Source organism: Camelus dromedarius, chromosome 1 (genome assembly GCF_036321535.1).
Source record: "Camelus dromedarius isolate mCamDro1 chromosome 1, mCamDro1.pat, whole genome shotgun sequence".
In the NCBI taxonomy this organism is placed as follows: domain Eukaryota; kingdom Metazoa; phylum Chordata; class Mammalia; order Artiodactyla; family Camelidae; genus Camelus; species Camelus dromedarius.
In genome coordinates, this window is record NC_087436.1 from 97,255,938 (window position 1) to 97,275,252 (window position 19,315).

Sequence of the window (19,315 nt, forward strand, 5' to 3'; positions counted from 1 at the left end):
AATCGTATGGAGCCATTAGAAAAGTAGAACATGGAGTCACAGGGTCCTGGAAGCTGGGTATTAGGTAGAAAAGGCAGGGGTTAGACGAAATTGAAAAAAGAAGCGGAGGTGAACCCCAAAGAGAAATTCTGGAAGAACAGTGGCTGCAGTGCTAACTGACTGGACATGAGGGATAAAGGGGGGATATGTATCTTATAGTCATCATTCCCAAGTTTATGTTCCCCTCTGTCTGCCCTTCCTCCTCTCCCTCACTTCCTTTTTCTGTTTCTTCCTGTCTCTGTCATCAGTTATTTAATTGGGATTAGGGGCCGCTAGTTAGGAATTACTGTGTTTGTATGAAAAGTTGAGATTTTCAAATGGTTTGGAAAAACTTTTTTTGGGGGGAGGGTATCAGTTTCATAGTCCCAGAGTCCCAGTTATATGACATCTATTCTGTTTAAATATATTTGTTCATTTCTGTTTTGTTTCATACATGCAATTTTGAAGGGCTTTTCTTACTAATACAATTACCACACACTATAACTAAGAATACCAAACTATCACTTCACCCAGTATTAACTCTGAAGACCCCTCACTGAACTCCAACTGAGCTTTCCTTGCCCTCTCAACCACCAGGAAGGTGGGAGGAATTTATGATTCTCTAGAGATAACAGTATACTGGAATTTGACTGGAATGAAAGACAAAAAAGGTAGTAAATGCAACTGAACCTACAGGGTATATCCCAGAATCTTGCTCTGAAGGAATTAAATGCTTTGGTTGTACATTAAACCTTCTTATCTGTTACACCTGTAAAAGAATTAGATGGCTTTCCCAAGTCATTTACTTAATGGCTTTATTTATTATGTGCTGTAGATGGTTTTTTTTTAATTAAAAGCAAATATACGTGGTGTGCCTTTTTTTCTTTTTAAAATTCTTATTACATAGACGTATTCCATGCTTAGTAACTTATATTACACCATACCTAAGATTTATATCGTGGACCATATGATATGTAAAATCATTCTTTTTGATTGGATCAGAGGGACCCAATGGATCCCTCTATGACTGTAAACTGACTATATGACTGTATAGAATGATGTAACAAGGGGCGTGGCCAGAAGGACTGCATATGTGCTATTAGAAATTTAAGAATACTGCTCTGAAGTTAGGAGCTGAAAAAGCTTGACATCTAGAAAGACCAGTGTGCTGGGAAGAACTATGAAGATAGCAAGATTCAAAGAAAGGGGGAGGCCCAAAGCATAGTATCGGACCAGAATTTCAAGAATTATGAAGCAGAAATCCCACTGCAAACATCCAAGTAGCAGAAATTTGAACTCTTCGTCCAAAGGGACATGCAAGGCATGAAACATATTCTGACAAACTCAAGATGAACTCAAACCTGGACAGGGTCTGGACAGCAGGTGTGGTGGATACAGCTGGTATGAACTTTGTGCTGAACTATATTCTTCTGGAACAAAAGATCTTAAGCTTTTTACCGAGGATGAGGTGGAGGGAATGAAAATATGAGAGTGAAGTACCCTGAAGTCAAGGGACCACGCAGAACTGGAAGCATTTGGAAAAGTGAATTATTAGAAGCCCTTTAATTCATAAACCTTGGTTTTGTTACACACTAAGTCATGCATGTTCCCCAAAGTAGGCAACTTCATTTTGGCCCTTAAGCACTGGGTATTTTTCCTACTTATTTTAACATTTTGAGAGCAGACAGAAATGTTATCATGAGAGCTTTTAAAAATTCTTTTAAGTCCTTGATATTTGTAATCAAACTTTGTATTTCAAAATTCTTTTCATTCTTCCCTCCTCCTTAACATATATTCCTCTCAAAGCCTCCTTCTAAGTTCCTTAACAGTGTATGTGTGAAGATTTAGCTAATATACTTAATTATATATAATGATTATTAAAGTAAATTTTAATAAATATGCACCAAAGATGGAAACAATATTTATTCCCCAAGCATCCTGTTTTCTCTTTGACCTATGAGTAATTTACTTAGACACTGAACTCATGATTGTTTCTTACTGGTCAAATTAAAAAGCTTTATTAAATTGAACAAAAATCTAAATGAAAAAGGTACAGTCAGAAGGTGTGAATAGAATTGGTTTGGCTTAAACAGTATCTATATCTTACAACTTGATTGTAATTTAATGCTTTTAAATGCTTTACCTATTTCTAAATCACTAATATGATAAATGCTTTTCTCCACTTTCTGGCTCTAAATCAGCGGAATCACGAAGCTCACCCAGTGTTTTCTAAATTGCCCACTGTACTCTATCAGGATACACAAGCATTGTTGGTTAGCACATGTTTATCTGTGTCTCCAACACTGCACTACAAGTCCAGAAACCATCTCTATCTGCGTTAATGTTATTAGAACCAAGTGCATACTAGACCCTTAATACTCTGTGAAGAAATGAATGATGTCGTGTGAATTTTGCTGAATACTAGTTTTATATAATGTTTGTTTTTTTCTTGATCTTCTCATTGCAGTAAAACGTTTTCTTTCAAGTCTTTTAATTGAAAAAGTGTTATTTGTAATTCAAATAGAAGTTATTTAGCTATTAAAGATTATTTAAAATATTTTTTATGGAATTGAATATTAAGGGATTGTTCCAGGAGACATAATTCAGCAATATATTTTTCACAAACTAGTTTTAAGTCAGAAACTACCTGAAAAGAACCTATTTTAATATGACAGTGTGATTAAAAGAACATTGTCTGTGACCAGCAATGTACATCATGGAAACTATTGGGTCTTGTTAATTACCTTTGTTTCTGGATAGGATCAGTGATGTGATTAATCCTGGGGATTTTTGCTTCCAGGTCATCATTCTGTGGAGTTATTAAGAACGATTTTTTTTAAGCTCTTGTTTTCTTATGCTAATTGTAATTGTGAACATCTGTGTATTATTTGCTGTGTAAGTTAAGGTTTCCCCAAACCAAGGAATTACTAGGTTTAAGACTAAGAGTTCTTTCTAAAATCATTCAAGTTATCTTGTAAATTTTAGAAACTATGCATAAATATTTAAAAACTGTGTCACCTTAATACCAGGAAATTACTAAAGGTCCTCATCCTGATGGAGTGTCCTGCCCTACATTTTTTGGGGATGCCATTTAATATGAGGACCACAACAACCTGCAGGATGAGTGCCATTACTCCTGTTGTACTGGAGAAGCAGGAGCTGACCCCACAGTGACCGTGTCATGGCTGTTGGCCTTCAGGTTCCTTTTCTTTCCACTGTTCCTCAGTTCTCATGGAGACAGTTGGATATTGTCAGGATTTCAAGAAGAAAGTTGTGTACTGGAGATACAGTGATACATTTATACAAATACAACATGGTTTTCTTACCCCAGAAGTGGCTTTGAATAGAATTGTTGAGATGCTTTCCAAGTGTGGGACACCGGCAGTATTGCACAAGTGTTATTATCAGTTCTGTCTTATTTACCCTTGCTAGTTTCACAGGTACAGAAATTTCTCAAATGCCTTAAGAATTTCTGGATTCCTGACTCAGAAACCCAGAAGAGGTTTCCCTTTTATCTGTGCATTTGCATTGTTTATATGAGTGCTGTTCAAAAGAAATACAATGCAAGCTGATTATATAATTTTAAATTGCCTAGTAGCCACATTTATACACACACACACACACGTACACATGCACAGGTGCAATTAATATTTTGGGCATAAGTTTAAATAGAATATATTAGTAAAATCCCTTCAATATATAATCAATATTATAAAATTGTGATTTTTGTGGAGAGGGTAACTAAGTCTTCAAAGTATGGTATATATTTTATACTCATAGAACGTCTCGATTGAGACTAACCATGTTTCAAGCACTTATTAGCCAGTAGCTAATTGGACAGCATAGACAGGCCTATATATTGTAAATAGATTATAAATAGATCTAGATCTGTGAGTTGCCTGACACTCCCCTGACACAGGGTGTTCCCAGAAATTAACTGGAGGCTTCTTAATGGTAAGACACAAGTTATTACTTTATATTATCAAAACTGAAGATACACAAATGTTTCATATTCTATTCCAAATAAATGAAAATGTACCTAACTTACAAAAGTAAAATTTGTATTTTACAGAGAGGAAGGGCCTGGAAAGTATCAAAGAGGGATTCTTGAAAATCAAAGAAGAACCATCTAAAATACTGTCTGGAAATAAGTTTCAAGACCGGTATTTTGTTTTACGAGATGGATATCTCTTTCTTTACAAGGATCTGAAGGTATTTGTATATGTAGTATTTGAATATGTATATATTTTTGTGTGGGTATTAGCATTCTTATTTCATAACTCTCAGCCCTCTCTCTTGGAAGTCAAGGCCTGTAGTAAGTAAAATGCATAAGAAACTGATGATTTCTTTCGGCTTCTGGCATGACATTAACACACCCAGAAACACAGTAAAGAATGTATATGGCCTTTTTGAGCACCTCATATTTTTTAGTGCAGAGAATGATTAAAGTCTTAGAGAAAACTCTAATATGTGTTAAATAGACTAGCATATAAATCAGCATCTCAGTCAATAAAATTAAGAGACTGTGTCAGGCCTTAAGGCAAAAATAGCTTGAGTTGAGCTAATGGAAATTAATAAAATATGGAATAAAAAGGCAAAACCCAAATATTAAGTCTGATTAAAAATTAAATCTGATTAATAGATTCCCTATTTTTTTAATGAATTGACTCATAGTATCATATTTACTAATTGAATCTTAATGATATATCCCCATAAGTTTGAATTCCCTAGAAGCTTTTATTAAAGAATTGAGGGATGGAGAGAGGAAGGAGATGAAAAGGAGGGCATAAATATAAGAATATTGAACTTAGCATCAGAAAATCTCAAATCTGCCAAGTTGGTTGTGTGAATAAGAAACGTAAACTCTCAACCTCAATTTCTGGGTCTGTAATATGATGATGATAGTATGAGTCCCGCACGCCAGATTGTTGTAACGTTGAAACAAGAATATATGTAAAAGTTGTTTTTCAATTTATATACATATATATACACATACATATACATATCAATACATATTTATATATTAGCATGCTCATCAAAAGACTCCACTAAGAATATGAATAGGCGTGTTCCAGACTGAGAAAAATATATTCATAGTACATATATCTGAAAAAGGCCTCATATGCAGAATTATAAAGAACTCCTCCAAATCGACAGTAAAAAGACAACCCAATAAAAATCTGGGCAATGTATTAGACAGACACTACAGGAGGGGAGACGTAGGAATGGCCAATAAGTGATTGAACCAAAAGTGCTCAGCATTGTTATCAAGGAAATACAAATTAAAACCATAAGATACCTTATTAGTATAACTAAAGTTATAAAGAGTGACAACACCTAACATTGACAAGGTGTTGATTAACTAAAACCCCCGTAAATTGTTGGTGGAAGGTAAAATCACACAATCACTATGGAGAGCTTTTTGGAAGTTTTTAAAGTAAAGTTGCTCATACATCTACCCCATGATCCCGCAGCTCTATTTCTAGGTATTATGTCCATTAAAGCACTTGTTCAAGAGTGTTCATAAGCAGCTTTATTCATAAAAACTGAAACGTGGAAGCATTCCTCATGTCCTTCAATAGGAAAATGATATAGTCAGACAATAGAATACTAGTTAGCAATAAAAGTGAATGAATGCAACAATGTGGGTGAATCTTCAAATCCTTGTTGAGCAAAAGAAGCTCAACACAAAATAGTACCATATGAGTCTGTCCATGAGACGCCTGAGAACAGCCAAAACTGTTTACCGTGATAGAAGTCAGAAGGTGTTTGCCTGGGGTGTGGAGAAGGGTTGCCACAGAAGCAAGCAGGTGGACTCAGTGGGGGTACTTCCTAGGATGATAGAAGTAAGTGTTCTATCTCCAGTTTTGGATGGTGGTTACATGGGTATATACGAGAGCATCTCCACTTCCTTGAGATTCAAGAGATACCCACGCAGTTATTTTAAATGTGGAGTAACAGTCGGACCTCAAGATGCTTTTTTCTCTTGTATTACAAAATTCCCTTGAGTAATCATTGCTTGCATACTCCGAGTGTGCAGTGCTTCAGGATGTTTTGTTGTGGACATCTACAAAGAAGGACCAGAATAGTGACATCCGTTAATATGTTATGAAGAAGGAATGATTAGGCAGTTTTCCAAAGTTCTACCGCCCATTTTATTGTGGCTTCTATTGAGCTTTCCACCCATTTTGACCACTGTCCCTGTATGTTCCTCCAGCAGGGAAGCCTCCAAGTGGACACAACTAAATCTTAGTAGCATTCCTGCTTTGTGTATACATCCCACATTCACTTTCTTCAAAATGGAATGTCCAGGAAGGGAGCTGACAAAATGGCACTGAATTCTGCAGCCCTTACCCCTCTATGCAGAGAGCTGCATTATATTAGGTACTGGATCTCCCGCTGTGTTGTTCCATCTGATAGGCCTAGCGGGGAGTCTGTGTGGGTATCAAGTGATTGGTATCGTTTATTATCCTGTGTTATCATTCTTCACTTTTCCCAGTAGAGGAAGAGTAGAGTTTGCAGAAATAAGGCACTGAAGAATTTGGGGTTATGTGAACTTAACACACCAGATTTTAAGGTTCATGAACTTTAGGTTTGTGTTTGTGAAAGGAAATGCTAAACTTCACAGCTGATGATCCTAGCCATCTGGAACTGGGTCGGATTGGATTTTCTTTGGTTTTCTTCAGTGAGTCACCCATCCTGATCTTCATTAGACTTCCTTCCTTCATCCTTGTCCTCCTATTTACATAATATGTTGGTTAAGGGTCACTTTTGTAGTTGGATGTTTTCTTAGAGTATTTAAAAATCACCCTGGACTTTTTAATCCTACTTAGGAACCAGCACTTCCATTGTGTAGCAACAGAAGTTTGCTAGAAACAACTAGTGGTAATCCCAGTGCAGTCATAAAGGAGCAACTGACATTCGAGAGGTTAATCCATGAAAAACAGACTTCTATACATGTCACTTCAATGGTCTCATTTTATCTTTACAATAACCCTGTGAAACTGTTACTGTAATTATTCCCACTTGACAGACAAAGAAATGAACCTACAAGATACTACATAACTTGTCCAAGATCACATAGCCAGTAAGTGACAGAGTCAGAATTCTTTCCCAGGTGTCTGATTCCAAAGGCTTTATGCAGGGACTTAATAAAGAAAGAATAATTTTGTATTTAGTTTGGTGTTCTTGCTGACAGAATTTTATTTAAAGAAGATGGTTCTTCATTTTAATAGTACCAAATATTTTCAACTATGACCCTCCATACAATTCAATTTTTTATAATGTTTTCCCCAAGCTAAGGTGCATTTTTAAATCTGCCAAAGGAAGCCTCTTCATGGAGAAATTTTTTTTTTTAGATGGAATGATTTGTAATTGAGCTGAAGAATCTCTTACCTTAATGGAATATGTTTTAAGAATTTGTATCTTTTAAAAATTTTTTTTTATTGAAGGGTAGTTAATTTACAATGTTAGTTTCACATACACAGCAAAGCAATTTGGTTGTTCATATATATATACACATATATTTTCAGATTCTTTTCCGTTATAGATTATTACAAGAAATTGAATATAGTTCAACCTGTGCTATACAGAAGGTCCTTGTTGTTTATCTGTTTTGTATATAGTAATGTGTACCTGTTAATTCCAAACTCCTAATGTATCTCTTGCCCCTCTCCCCTTTGGTAACCATAGTTTGTTAAGAATTTGTATCTTTTTGAAAGGATCATCCTGCTTAATCAAAGGTAATTCATATAAACTGGGAGGCAGTGACAGTACCAAGAGCTTGGCTAAAAGACAATGTTCTCTTTTTTTAAACATTTGTAATATTTATTTTTCCCCACATTTATTGAAGTATAATTGACAAATAAGAATTGTGTATATTTGTTACACAGTGTGATGCTTCTGATATACATATACATTGTGAAATGATTATCACCATCTAGGCTAATCAACATATTCATTACCTCACATATTTTGTGTGTGTGTTTGTGGTGAGAACATTAAGATCTACTCTTAGCAAGGTTCAAGTATATAGTACAGTATTACTAAGTATAGTCACCATGCTGTACATCAGATCTCCAGAACCTATTCATTCTTCATAACTGAAACTTTGTACTCTTTGATCAACATCTCCCCATTCCTCCCACTCCCAGCCCCTGGAAACTAGCATTCTACTCTATGCTTCTGTGTGAGTTTGACTTTTTTAGATTCTCCAACTAAGGGAGATCATACAGTATTTGTCAGATATTTTCTTTAAAGACACTGAACACATTTTGTTTTTATCACAGTGACCTCAGGTTATGGAATTATAGTCTAATTAAGTGTTTGAAAGTTGTATTTATGCATCTATCAGAATCAATTAATGTAACTGATACTTTAATTTGCACATTAAGGCAAACCGATGAGAGACTTAACAGGGTTTCCTTTAAACTCAAACTACTATTATTTTCAACACATGATGTTATTTGGCTGGTTATTTCTGCATGTTGTTGATCCTTCCCCTTTGATATTGATGGTCCAGTCATTGGCAATTATTAGCTTTTCAAGTGACTTTACAGTAAATTATCAGTAGTAAAAATCCCCTGATTTATTTGAATAAAGATTTGACTATGGTTTTGACAGTTGTCCTTAATGTAGGTGTGCCTGTATATACTTAGAAAATGATTTACTGAGAAGGGAGTAGAAATTACAAGTTGAAAAGTGTATTTAAAGAGACTATGTGTTAATTAGAGATAATTTATGAATGCTCATTAACAACAAATTAGGGTAATCCACGGGGGAAGCTATATTTTGTTTTGAGAGTTTTCCCTGCACAGAAAATGTTAATTAAAATGTTTTCGGACTTGATTTACATAGAAGGTGAGAAGTTTCAAAGAATATTACCATTACACTGTTAATGGTGTGAAAAAAGCAAATGGGGAAGAGGGGAGGTCGTTAAAAGTTGCATGCAGACTCCTCTTAGAAACAAGAATAATTTCTTAAGCACACTAATTTAATTGGCTTAGTTAAAATTCTCTTTTGAAATATAGTGCCTGAAGCCACACATTACGTACTTCATAACACTTGAACTTTTTGAAAAAATTCCCCAGAAAATGCATATACCAAAAGAGTTGTCATAAACCAACAGTAAAATTATCTTGCCAAACAAGATTTCTTTTTATAGAACTTCCCATGAGGATCCTTACAGTTCCTGTTTATGCATATTCAGTTTAAAGATTTAAGCTGAAAAAGGTTTCTTTTCACCAGTGGCTGGTCTCCTCTCAAATTATGTCATCTGTGTTCTCTTAGGACAGGATAGGGAATAAAGTCCCAAGCTTGTGTGTCTGGAGTGGCTTGGGAATCAGTTGTATTACTGCAGACTCTCAGATTATTGCCAACAGTGCTGCAGAATGTAGGCAGTCCTGGACTTACCAACGTCCTGTTTAAATGAAGACAGCCTCATTTAGGCGCAGTGCATCTCACTCTCAAATGTGCATCTAACTCATCCTGCTGGAATTGCTGCCTCCCACCCGACCCTGCGGCTCCCTTTATTGGGACTGAGTCCAAGGGAATGGCAGTCTGAACTCTGAGGAGGGATATGAACCTCAGCTATAATCTGATTTAACCTTTGGCAGAGGTGGCCCGGGGTCTCTGCTACTATGTACACTTCTAAGCTCTCCTCTCCTTGACTCTTCTGTATGGAATACTCATTGCTACCTCACTGTTCCATGTTAGACTTCAAGTGTTTTTCCTTAACATTCAGTAAAGTAGCGAGCTAAAAAATCAATACCTCGAAACCAAACTACCAGAAAATGGCCTAAACAAGAAAAAGAAGCTGATTTGAAGAAAACTCAGAACTTCACTGATAGAAATCACAGAAACTTAAAGTCTACTAGTATTGATCTGTAGGTTTAATGTAATTCGTTTCAAGATCCCAAAGGGAATTCTTTTTTAGAACTTGGAAAAAATGACCTGATAATTCACATCAAAGGGTAAACAGATAAGAATCCTTGCAAACATTTGGGCGGCATAAAAAGTAAAATAATTGTCAGGTATTTCCCATCCAACTATTTATGCATACGATAAAACTAAAATAGCTTAGATAATATCCTGGCATAAAAACAAACAGGTTTAGCAATGGTAACATAAAGTGAGGTAAATATGTAATTGTTTATTACAATTTATTTTTGATAAATATCCTAGCATAAATCCATGTCTGAAGAAAGATTTAATAAACAGGGCTGGGATCATTGTTAACAAATTTTTTTCAACTTGAATTCTCATCTATATTGTATGTAAAATATATACTCCAGATTGATAAAATAATTAAAACTTTAAAAACACTAACCCATCAAGCTGCAGGGCCACGCAGTTGAGTATTTATCAGCTATGTGGGAACCCTTTGTGAAGTGGTCGTTAAGAGAGTCCAAAAGAAAAGATCAGTATATTTTTGACTTCATAAAAATAAAGAAAGTAAGCAGTAAGCAATCTGGGTAAACTATATTTCATTTAAAAAGATAAGGCAGTTTCCTGTTTGATACATAAAGAACTAATGTCAATAAGTAAATGCATGGATAAACTGTTGACCAAAGCAAAACTGAAAATTGCTGGTGGATTCAGGAATATGTTTTAATTGTAAGTAAACATAACCGATCAATTTTGCCAAAATCTTCTTAATCATGTTCCTAGCCTTTGACCCAGTGGTTCCATTTCAAGAAATCTAGTCATACAGGAAAAGTGTCCAAAATATTATTTTTAAGTTATGTACCATGATGGTAATAGAAAACTTATTGATAAGGGTGTCTAGAAGTAAATCCACCATGTAAATTCCAGGCCTTATCATCGCTGCCACAGGGAACATTGGTCCCCAAAGCTTAATTCCTGACCTTCTTCCTGCCTACTTTTTCCTCTATATTTCCTCTATATTCTTCTACCTGTTTCCTCCATGGAAACCAATTTTTAATTTTATAAACATGTTTTCTCCCCTTTACTTTTCAAATTCAACTTCTTTCATAAAGAAAAGACTTCACAGGGATAGTTTAACTTTTATAGAATTTAGGACTGATTTGAGCTACGTATTTGCTAAATGGGCTTTTGTGCATTGTCCTAGGGTTCTAACAACTTGTCTGTCTTCCTATTTCTATGGAGCAGTGTGTCCTAAATTTATAATAATAATAGCTGTTAATTTCTTATGCACTTAGTATATGGTCAGTTAGTGGCCTAAACCCTTTAAAGGCAATTTTTCTTGTTTAATCTGTACAATAACCCTTCACAATAACCCTTTACTTTCTCATTTAATCTTCACAATAACCACATGAGATAGTCAATATGTTTATCATATAAGAGCAAAGAGCAGTAATGTGTGGTCACAAGCTAGCCAGTAGCAAGCCAGATTTGTACTCAGGTCTCTGACCCCAGGCTCCTTGCTCTTGGTTGTAAATGCTGTCTGTCTACCAGACTGAAAAAAAAGATTTCCTTGAAAATTTTTAGGATATGGGGAAAGCTTGTTTTAATTATTATTTCCATGGCTATTGTCTTTATAAAATCTTTTGCAGGGTTACCAAGAATAAAGAATGAAGTGTGTGTGGTTTGATAATAAGTTTTTAACTTAGAGCATAATGATTTAAGTTTTGCCTCTGTCAGATAACTTTCCTGATGGTTCAAGGATTTAAAAACAATTTTTAACATTAATCAGATAAATATGTTTGGATGTGTATGGAGGATATATAACTGATCTAGAATAAATGTAAATTCTTTTTCATAGTCAACTTTCATGAGTTATTCATGAAAATTTTCATTAATATGGATATTTGATGTAGTTCAGTATATACCCATATAGTTTCATAGTCTGTTTTTTATAATTCCGAAATCCAAAAAGTACAGAAAGTCATAACCCATTTGGTGGCAAAACCTGACCTAAACCAACATGAAGATACTTGTCTTAATCTGTTCAGGCTCCTGTAAAAAAGTACCATAGACCAAATGGCTTATAAATAGCAAATCTCTCTCTCACAGTTCTGGAGGCCAGGAGTCTGAGAGCAGGATGCTAGTGTGCTAGGTTCTAGTGAGGCTCTTCTTCTGAACTGTAGACTACCACCTTCTCCTGGTATCCTCACATGGCAGAAAGAGAGTGAGCTAGCTCTCTGGCCTCTTTTAAAAGGGCGCTAATCCTATTCACGAGGGCTCCAATCTCATGACCTCATTACCGCCCAAAGCCCCCACGTCCCATCACACTGGGGGTTATATTTCAATTTGGAGGGGATATAAACATTCAGCCCATAACAATATTTTAGCCTTTATTTATTCACACTGTATGAAATGTCATGCATCTGTAGAGAAATATGAATATATTTGAATCAGGGTGCTGCCCCAGACAACACGGGTGGTATGGTTGAGTTACAGAATATATTGCATATACATTATATTGTTCTTTTTTTTAAATATGAAAACACTGAAAAATTATCAATTCTGATATAACACTGGTCCCAGATGTTTTGAATAAGGAATTATTGTGTATGCATGTGTTTGTATGTACATATACACTTATTTATAAATATATATATATATCCAAAATTATTTAAATTTGTAATATTGTAATCAGGACAATCTTTGTTTACTAAAAACTTGGTATTGTGTTCATGAAACATTCAAGAAACTAAACAATTCTAAACATGATCATTAACACTCAAGGAAAATGTAAGGATATTTTGAAAATGTGTTTCCTTACAAATTATTTTGTTTTCCTTTACAGAGCAGTAAACCTGACAAAATGTTTTCTCTCAGTTCAATGAAGTTTTATCTTGGAGTGAAAAAGAAAATGAAGCCTCCAACAAGGTAACAGCTTGGAAGGGAAGGGTTGTTGACAAAGTCACGGGAGAGTATGTCTGTTCAAGAGACTGGGGATCCGTGGCACTAGTCTAACTTCGTCTGAATTAAGTTTTAGACAGACAGGTGGCCGGGGATCTGTGGCAGATCAGGGAGCCTGTGTGGGTGGATAAGGAAGGATGATGTCTCTACTCAAGTCAAGCTCCTGGGTGGATCCATGTCCTCTGTGTAGAACAGGAAACCCCCAGAAGACCCCGTCTGCTGGGAAGCATATGGGTTTCTTTATGTCCCATTTCTTGCTCAGTCACACCCTCGTGGTGTTAAGGAGTGTTGCAAAAAAGTCTACCCACAGAAGGACAAATGCTGCCCTCCAGCTTCCTTGGCTTTTAGAACATCTTGGTCCTGGCTCTACAATTTGCCCTTTTGGCTTTGCTGAATTTGGTAATAAATCCATAGCACATAGATGGTAGAAAGAAGACCCCTCTTAATCCTGGCTTCACTTTAACACCTGAATCAACCCAGCATTCAGGTTATACTACACTTTCTTATCACAGATTACTTTGATTAGCTAGTTGATGTTGGCACAAATATTTTTAACATCATAAAACATCGTTTTAATGGACTGTATATGATTTCAGATTCTATCACTGAAAATGTCCTCACTTTTGCCTCTGTGCTTAATTTGTAAGCCCAGCACATATAGCTGTGTTGCAATGGGCACATTCTTTCATCTCTCACAATATCAGTAAATCAATATGTAAATTATTGTCTTTTGGCCATTTTCCTGGACATCCGTCCTTACTCAGCCCAGAATATCCTCTGAGAGATTTACCCCATGCCCCATAACATCATAAGACTCCTTCTGTTTCTCTTCAACATATTTAAATTTGTAGTCAAATCCCTCAGTATTTATCTTTATCTCTAGATAAATGACACCCAATGAATCATCAATTGTGAATATCAATTCTATTATGCATTCCCACCATTAAATATTACCTCCTTAACATCTAATTGTTTTCAGTCTTGTAAAATGTATCATTTTTAATATGTATGCATGTGTTTTTTTTCCCACATGATGCAGTTGGGGATTGACAGCGTATTCTGAAAAGCATCACTGGTAAGTTAACAGCTGGCAGGTTTGGATTTGACATACTGATGATAACGTCAGTAAATGAATAACATTATTCTTTCTTTGGCAGATAGATCTAGAGACAGGAAATGTTTCACCTAAGTTAAAGTCTTTTCTAGATACTTTGAACCTAAGAAGGGGAAAATAGATTTGTTTCAGGGTGTAGGTCCATTTCAGTCCCATGTATCCTGTTTGTCAATGCCTCTTATGACAAATTACATGTGATTTCTTCCTAGTTATCATATAAATGTGGAATCCCTGGTTTTATGGGATAAGCAGGCAAAATTCAGTTTTAAATAAAGGATAACAATTTGCCAAAACTCAGATTAAAATATATATATTGGTTTCAAATCTGTTCTTTCCATAGAGGTACTTTTTTCCATTGATGTCACCAGGATCTAGCCACTCTCTGTAGACATTGTGCCAGGTGATGATTCCTCCTCCCCCACCTCCCTGTGTCTAATCAGTCTCTGACCTGCAGGGGATCTGCCTCTTAATTCTCTCTCTGATCCGCCCAGACCCATTCTGTCCGTGGGGCCACTCCTTCATTCATCTGCCTGGATGATTCCAGGAGTCCTAAATGCTCTTCATGCCTCTGACTTTGCTTTTGGTTTCTGGTACGTTCTCCACCCAGCACCAGAGGAGATTTTCTCATGCTTCTTTTCTGCTTTAAAACTCTCCTGTGAATCCGGCACCTACAGGATAAAGTACAGGATTGTAAGCACAGCACACAAGACCCTTTAACATGGGGCTCCATCAGCTTTATCTCCCATGACTTTCCCTTTTTTCCCTAATGATAAAACAGTCATCTGTCTTTAGTTCGCCAGGCATGCCTTGCTGCTTCATATCTGCATGGTCCCTTTACTATACCTTCTTCCGTAGTGTTTGCTACTCACTTTTCTCATCACTTCATCCTCCTGCTGATCTGGCAGACACAACTGTCATTTTGTATTCAAACCCTAGCCAAAATGCTCCAAAAGTCTCATCAGAAAACTCTCAGCTCTAATCATTATTTGTTTATTCTTTGCATCTATAATATTTTGTACCCGTGGGTGCATAATTAAAATGATTTGTGGAGAGAACAGTTTTCCTGATGTGGTAATGGGAAGGGACACTGTTTTTAAGAGACTCTAATGAAAGAAGCAAGAATTATTTTTAGATGTTTCATTTTAACATTTTTCCAAATAAATTATCTATAATACAGGAATAGAAATAATATAATTACACTGAAATATCCATATACCATTCTAACATCAGTTACACTATTTTCCTCTGCCAGGAAACAACTTTCAAGTCATCCCCAAGTGTGCTGTTTGTTTCTATGTTTGTGTTTAACTTCACTTTCTCTTTTCCTCACATGTTATAATTTATTTGTTTACATTCCTGGCTCCTTTAATAGACTGTGTGAACCTTGAGGGCAAGATCTCTGTTTTAGGTAGGTTTTCAATAAAAGGTTACTCAGTCAGTGTTATTGGACATGCAGTGGTTTTTCATTCAGTTCATTTTTCGCGAGTCTGGTGGAAAGTAATGTTTATAATCATAATGATGGAGACTTCTAAGCCTTTTTTAAAAAATCTGCTCTTAAGAAAATGTGCACATATTTTTCTTCTTAGGCTCAGAGTTTCTGGGGGAAAATATTTTACCATTATGTACCTGAAAAAGCAAATGACATTGACCTTTTTGCCTTTCCAAAAATATTGCTGATCATTTTTCAACAGCTCCCTTTACCTATGTCTTGCTTAAATGAACATATTTAAACTATTATTTTGGTAATATACACTCAACAGAAGCCTAAAGCAACTTGTACTGAAATACTCCCATTTTGATTACATTACATCATTGATCAGAAGAAACTCCAAGAGGTATGATCACTTACCAAACAAATACACTGGAGAATCCCATTGTCTTCTTGAATTATATATTTTATAAACCTTGTTTTGCAGGCACCTGTGTTGTGATAGTTCACAAACTCAGATGGAGTGGATGGCCAATGTCTTTATTGCCCAGGTATGATTATCTGTTCCAACCATCAATTATAATAACTGTTTAAGGAAAAATGTCCATGTGGTGGTGCTTTTCAAAGAATTCTTCATGAGTTTTATGCACATACTTTTTTTTTCATTCATTTTTTAAAACATATGAGAATGCAGACTTACCCCTTACTCCTTGAAAGAGAGTTTACTCTTTGTTGAGGCTTTGTTTTGCCAGCCCAGCAGCTCCTTAGCTTGCAAGAGGTGCTTCAAGATGGTCATATAAGAACGAGGGGCTTGTCTAAGCTGTCATCCCATTGACCTTTGTTTAGAAAATGTGTTCTTTTCCTTCTTATTCTCCCCATGGCCTCCTGATTTTCCAGAAACAAGGACAGGAATGTCCATTTCTTGAATACATACTGCATGCTAAATACTTCAAAAGAATTAATTTGTGTACTCCTTGCAACAAATCGTGCAAGATTATGCTTATCAGGGAACAGGATTAACGGAGGCTCTGTGATTTGCTCAGGACCGTACATTTAGTTAGTGCTTTAAACCCAGGGGCGCCAGGGGCCGACACCTGTTCCCATTCCCATTTGGCCTCCCTAGAGGAGGACTCCCCCTTGGAGGGACAGTTAAATAGTCCCCTTAACAGGGGACTGGTTTCATCCCCAGCCTTGTCTGGCTGAACGCCCAGCAATGCTTCCCCCACAAGAGCACTGAAGTTCACTGGTGACAATTAAGTTGCCACTCTTTATTACTCGGGATGTACTTCCCTGTTTCTCTTACAAGTGAGAAGTTAATTCACCCCAGAATCTTGTCCTTGTTTTGAAAACCATTTTCTCTGTTCATTTAATTTATTAACCTTTCCAGTGGTTAATAAACACTGCTCTTCACAGCCTAACTGTACTATTACTGCCTGGGAATACGTTGCCAGAAAAAGACCGGCTGCTAACTTCTTAGAGGCTTTTCTTCTTTTTTTGTGAGATTTTTTAAAAATTCAGATATTCAAGTCCTACTTAAAAAAAAAAAAAAAAAGGTAGATTTGAAGTATTAGTAAAATTGGAACCAGAGAGTCTAAAACTGTTACAGTGTCGATTTATGGCATAACTAAATTTGATGTTTTTGTTTTTATAATTGAAGTCAGTAGACTCTGTAGTTGAAAAGAAAGGTGTAAATAGCCAGAAGCAGAGGTTACGCTCACCACCAAGTTATTTCTCCCTGCCTCACCTGCCCTCCCTTGTTGTGTTCACCCCAGAGACTCAGCGCAATTACATTTCTTCTGTTCATTCCACTTCTTAAGATTAAGGTAAACACAAAGGTCCTTTTGGATTTGAGGATTTAATGGTTCACCTCCATAGGAAAACAGATAGGAAAGTAGCAAATGTTAATAGTTAATATGTTAATACACACATATCAACAGTGAGTGCCCCTTACAATGAGTTCTTTGTGGTGCCTGAAATACTTTTCTAATATCCATCCCCATCCTCCCCCACTGCCTCGAAAGTCCTCAGCCTACATGTCACATTCTCAGAGAAACCTTCCCTGATCTTTGGACCAATTAGACCTTCAGGCTGCAGGACCCCTTAGCATCCTGTACTTCGACATTGTAGCTCTAGTTTAAAACCATTTGCATATTCAGGTTTTTCAAGTCTGTCTTTCCTACTAAAACATAAACTCCATGAGAGGAAGGACCATGTCAGCCTTATTAAAACTACATGTATATCTGCATCACAGAGCCCAATGCCTCCGACAAAGCACATGCTCACATGCTCAGTTAGTGTTTCTAAAATAGGAACAAGAATAATCTGATACAATTTCTAATAGGTATTAGTGTGATGAAATGATAAAAATAAGCTAGGGAAGGGAAAGCCAGCATGACTGATGTAAGGAAGGCGCTAGTTGAGAAAGCCTCTCAGGGAATCCTTTCTGAGTAGCTGACAGCTGTGCTGAGACCTGTCTGAAGTGAGGGAGTCAGGTATCCAGGACAGAAGAGAACACTCCAGGGATAGGGGCCAGCAAATCCGAGGTCCTGACATGTCATCCTCTTGACTCATTCCATGCACATCAGGAAGGCCTGAGAGAGGACGTCAGAGATGAGGAAGGCAGGGGGCAGTTGATGTAGTCAGAGATTGGAAGTCTGAGTGGGAGACTAGGGAATGATATAATCAGCTTATATTACTTAAAAAAAAAATTGTGGTTCCTTTGTTGAGGCTGCACTGGAGGGGGTCAAGGATGGAAGCAGGAAGAACAGCTCTGTGGAAGATGGCAGTTCACACTAGGGTGGTAACAGTGGATCTGGTGAGACATATTCAGATTCAAGAGTATCTGAAGGTAGAGCCAGTACGGCTTACAGATTGATTGGCGATAGCAGTTTGGGAGGAGTAGAAATCAAGGAAGAGTCCTAGCTGTTTAACTTGGTCAGATGGTGAACGTAGGTGACATCATCAGAGATGCAGAAGAACATTGAATGTTCTGTTGTGGCCATGTGAAATTTGAGATGCTTATTGGACATACAAATGGATAGGCTGATTAGCAGGTTAGGTGTCTGAATCAAAAACTCATAAGGCAGAAGTTTGGAGCCGAAATGTAAGTCTGGTGGGAGCCAGCATTTGGGTTGTACTGAAATGCCGTGAGGGGATTGGGCGAGATGAGAGAGAGAGAGAATATAAGAACGAGGGAGAATAAGAATGCACAGTTGCAGAGGGGAGGCTGTAGGGAGAGAACGTGAGGAAAGACAGATAAGCCCTAGGACACTGCAAACTTTCAAGGTCAAACAGAAGAGAAAAAATGAGCAGAAGAATGAGAAGCATGGAGGAAGAAGGAAATCAGGTTTTGGGTGCTGAGAATTCTATCAAGGAATTGAAGGAGAGAATGTTAAACCAGCAGAGGCTCTGAGCAGACATAAAGCAACGTGAGCAAACACATATGTTCATTATTGCTGAAAAAGTCATTATCCCAAAGAGGGTGTGACCCCTTTGTCCTCAGATTATTGACTCAATTCTGGTCCACTGAGCAATTATAGATATGACTGGAGAAGCGTTATTTGTAATCAGAGAAAATACTGATTGGAAGAGATGTTTATATGGCCTTAGATGTACATTTCGTGGTGGGAAAATGAAATTCTTGAATGATTACTAATAATTTGTTGTTGTTTTTCCTTTAGTTTTTTATTTCTTATTGATAGATAGTTGGTGTACAAGATTATATGAATAACAAGTGCACAGTATAGTGATTCAAAATTTTCAAAGGTTGTATTACATTTATAGTTACTATAAAATACTGGCTGTATTCCCTGTTTTGTATGCTATATCCTTGTAGCTTGTTCATACCTAATAGTCTGCACCTCTTAATCCCCTTCCCCTCTATTGCCCCTCCCCCTTCCCTTTCTCCA

General features: G+C 36.6%; 1 protein-coding gene across 4 annotated transcripts in view; it reads left to right on the top strand.

The window, feature by feature from the left end:
• ARAP2 (ArfGAP with RhoGAP domain, ankyrin repeat and PH domain 2) overlaps positions 1-19,315 on the top strand; it is a 163,525-nt gene that overhangs the window by 133,543 nt on the left and 10,667 nt on the right. For all 4 annotated transcript variants that reach the window (XM_064487557.1, XM_064487566.1, XM_031436241.2 and 1 more), the window contains 4 exons: positions 4,091-4,230; positions 12,749-12,831; positions 13,904-13,939; positions 15,895-15,958. In XM_064487557.1, the coding sequence (XP_064343627.1) occupies positions 4,091-4,230; positions 12,749-12,831; positions 13,904-13,939; positions 15,895-15,958 (323 nt within the window). The remainder of the gene's footprint in view (positions 1-4,090; positions 4,231-12,748; positions 12,832-13,903; positions 13,940-15,894; positions 15,959-19,315) is intronic.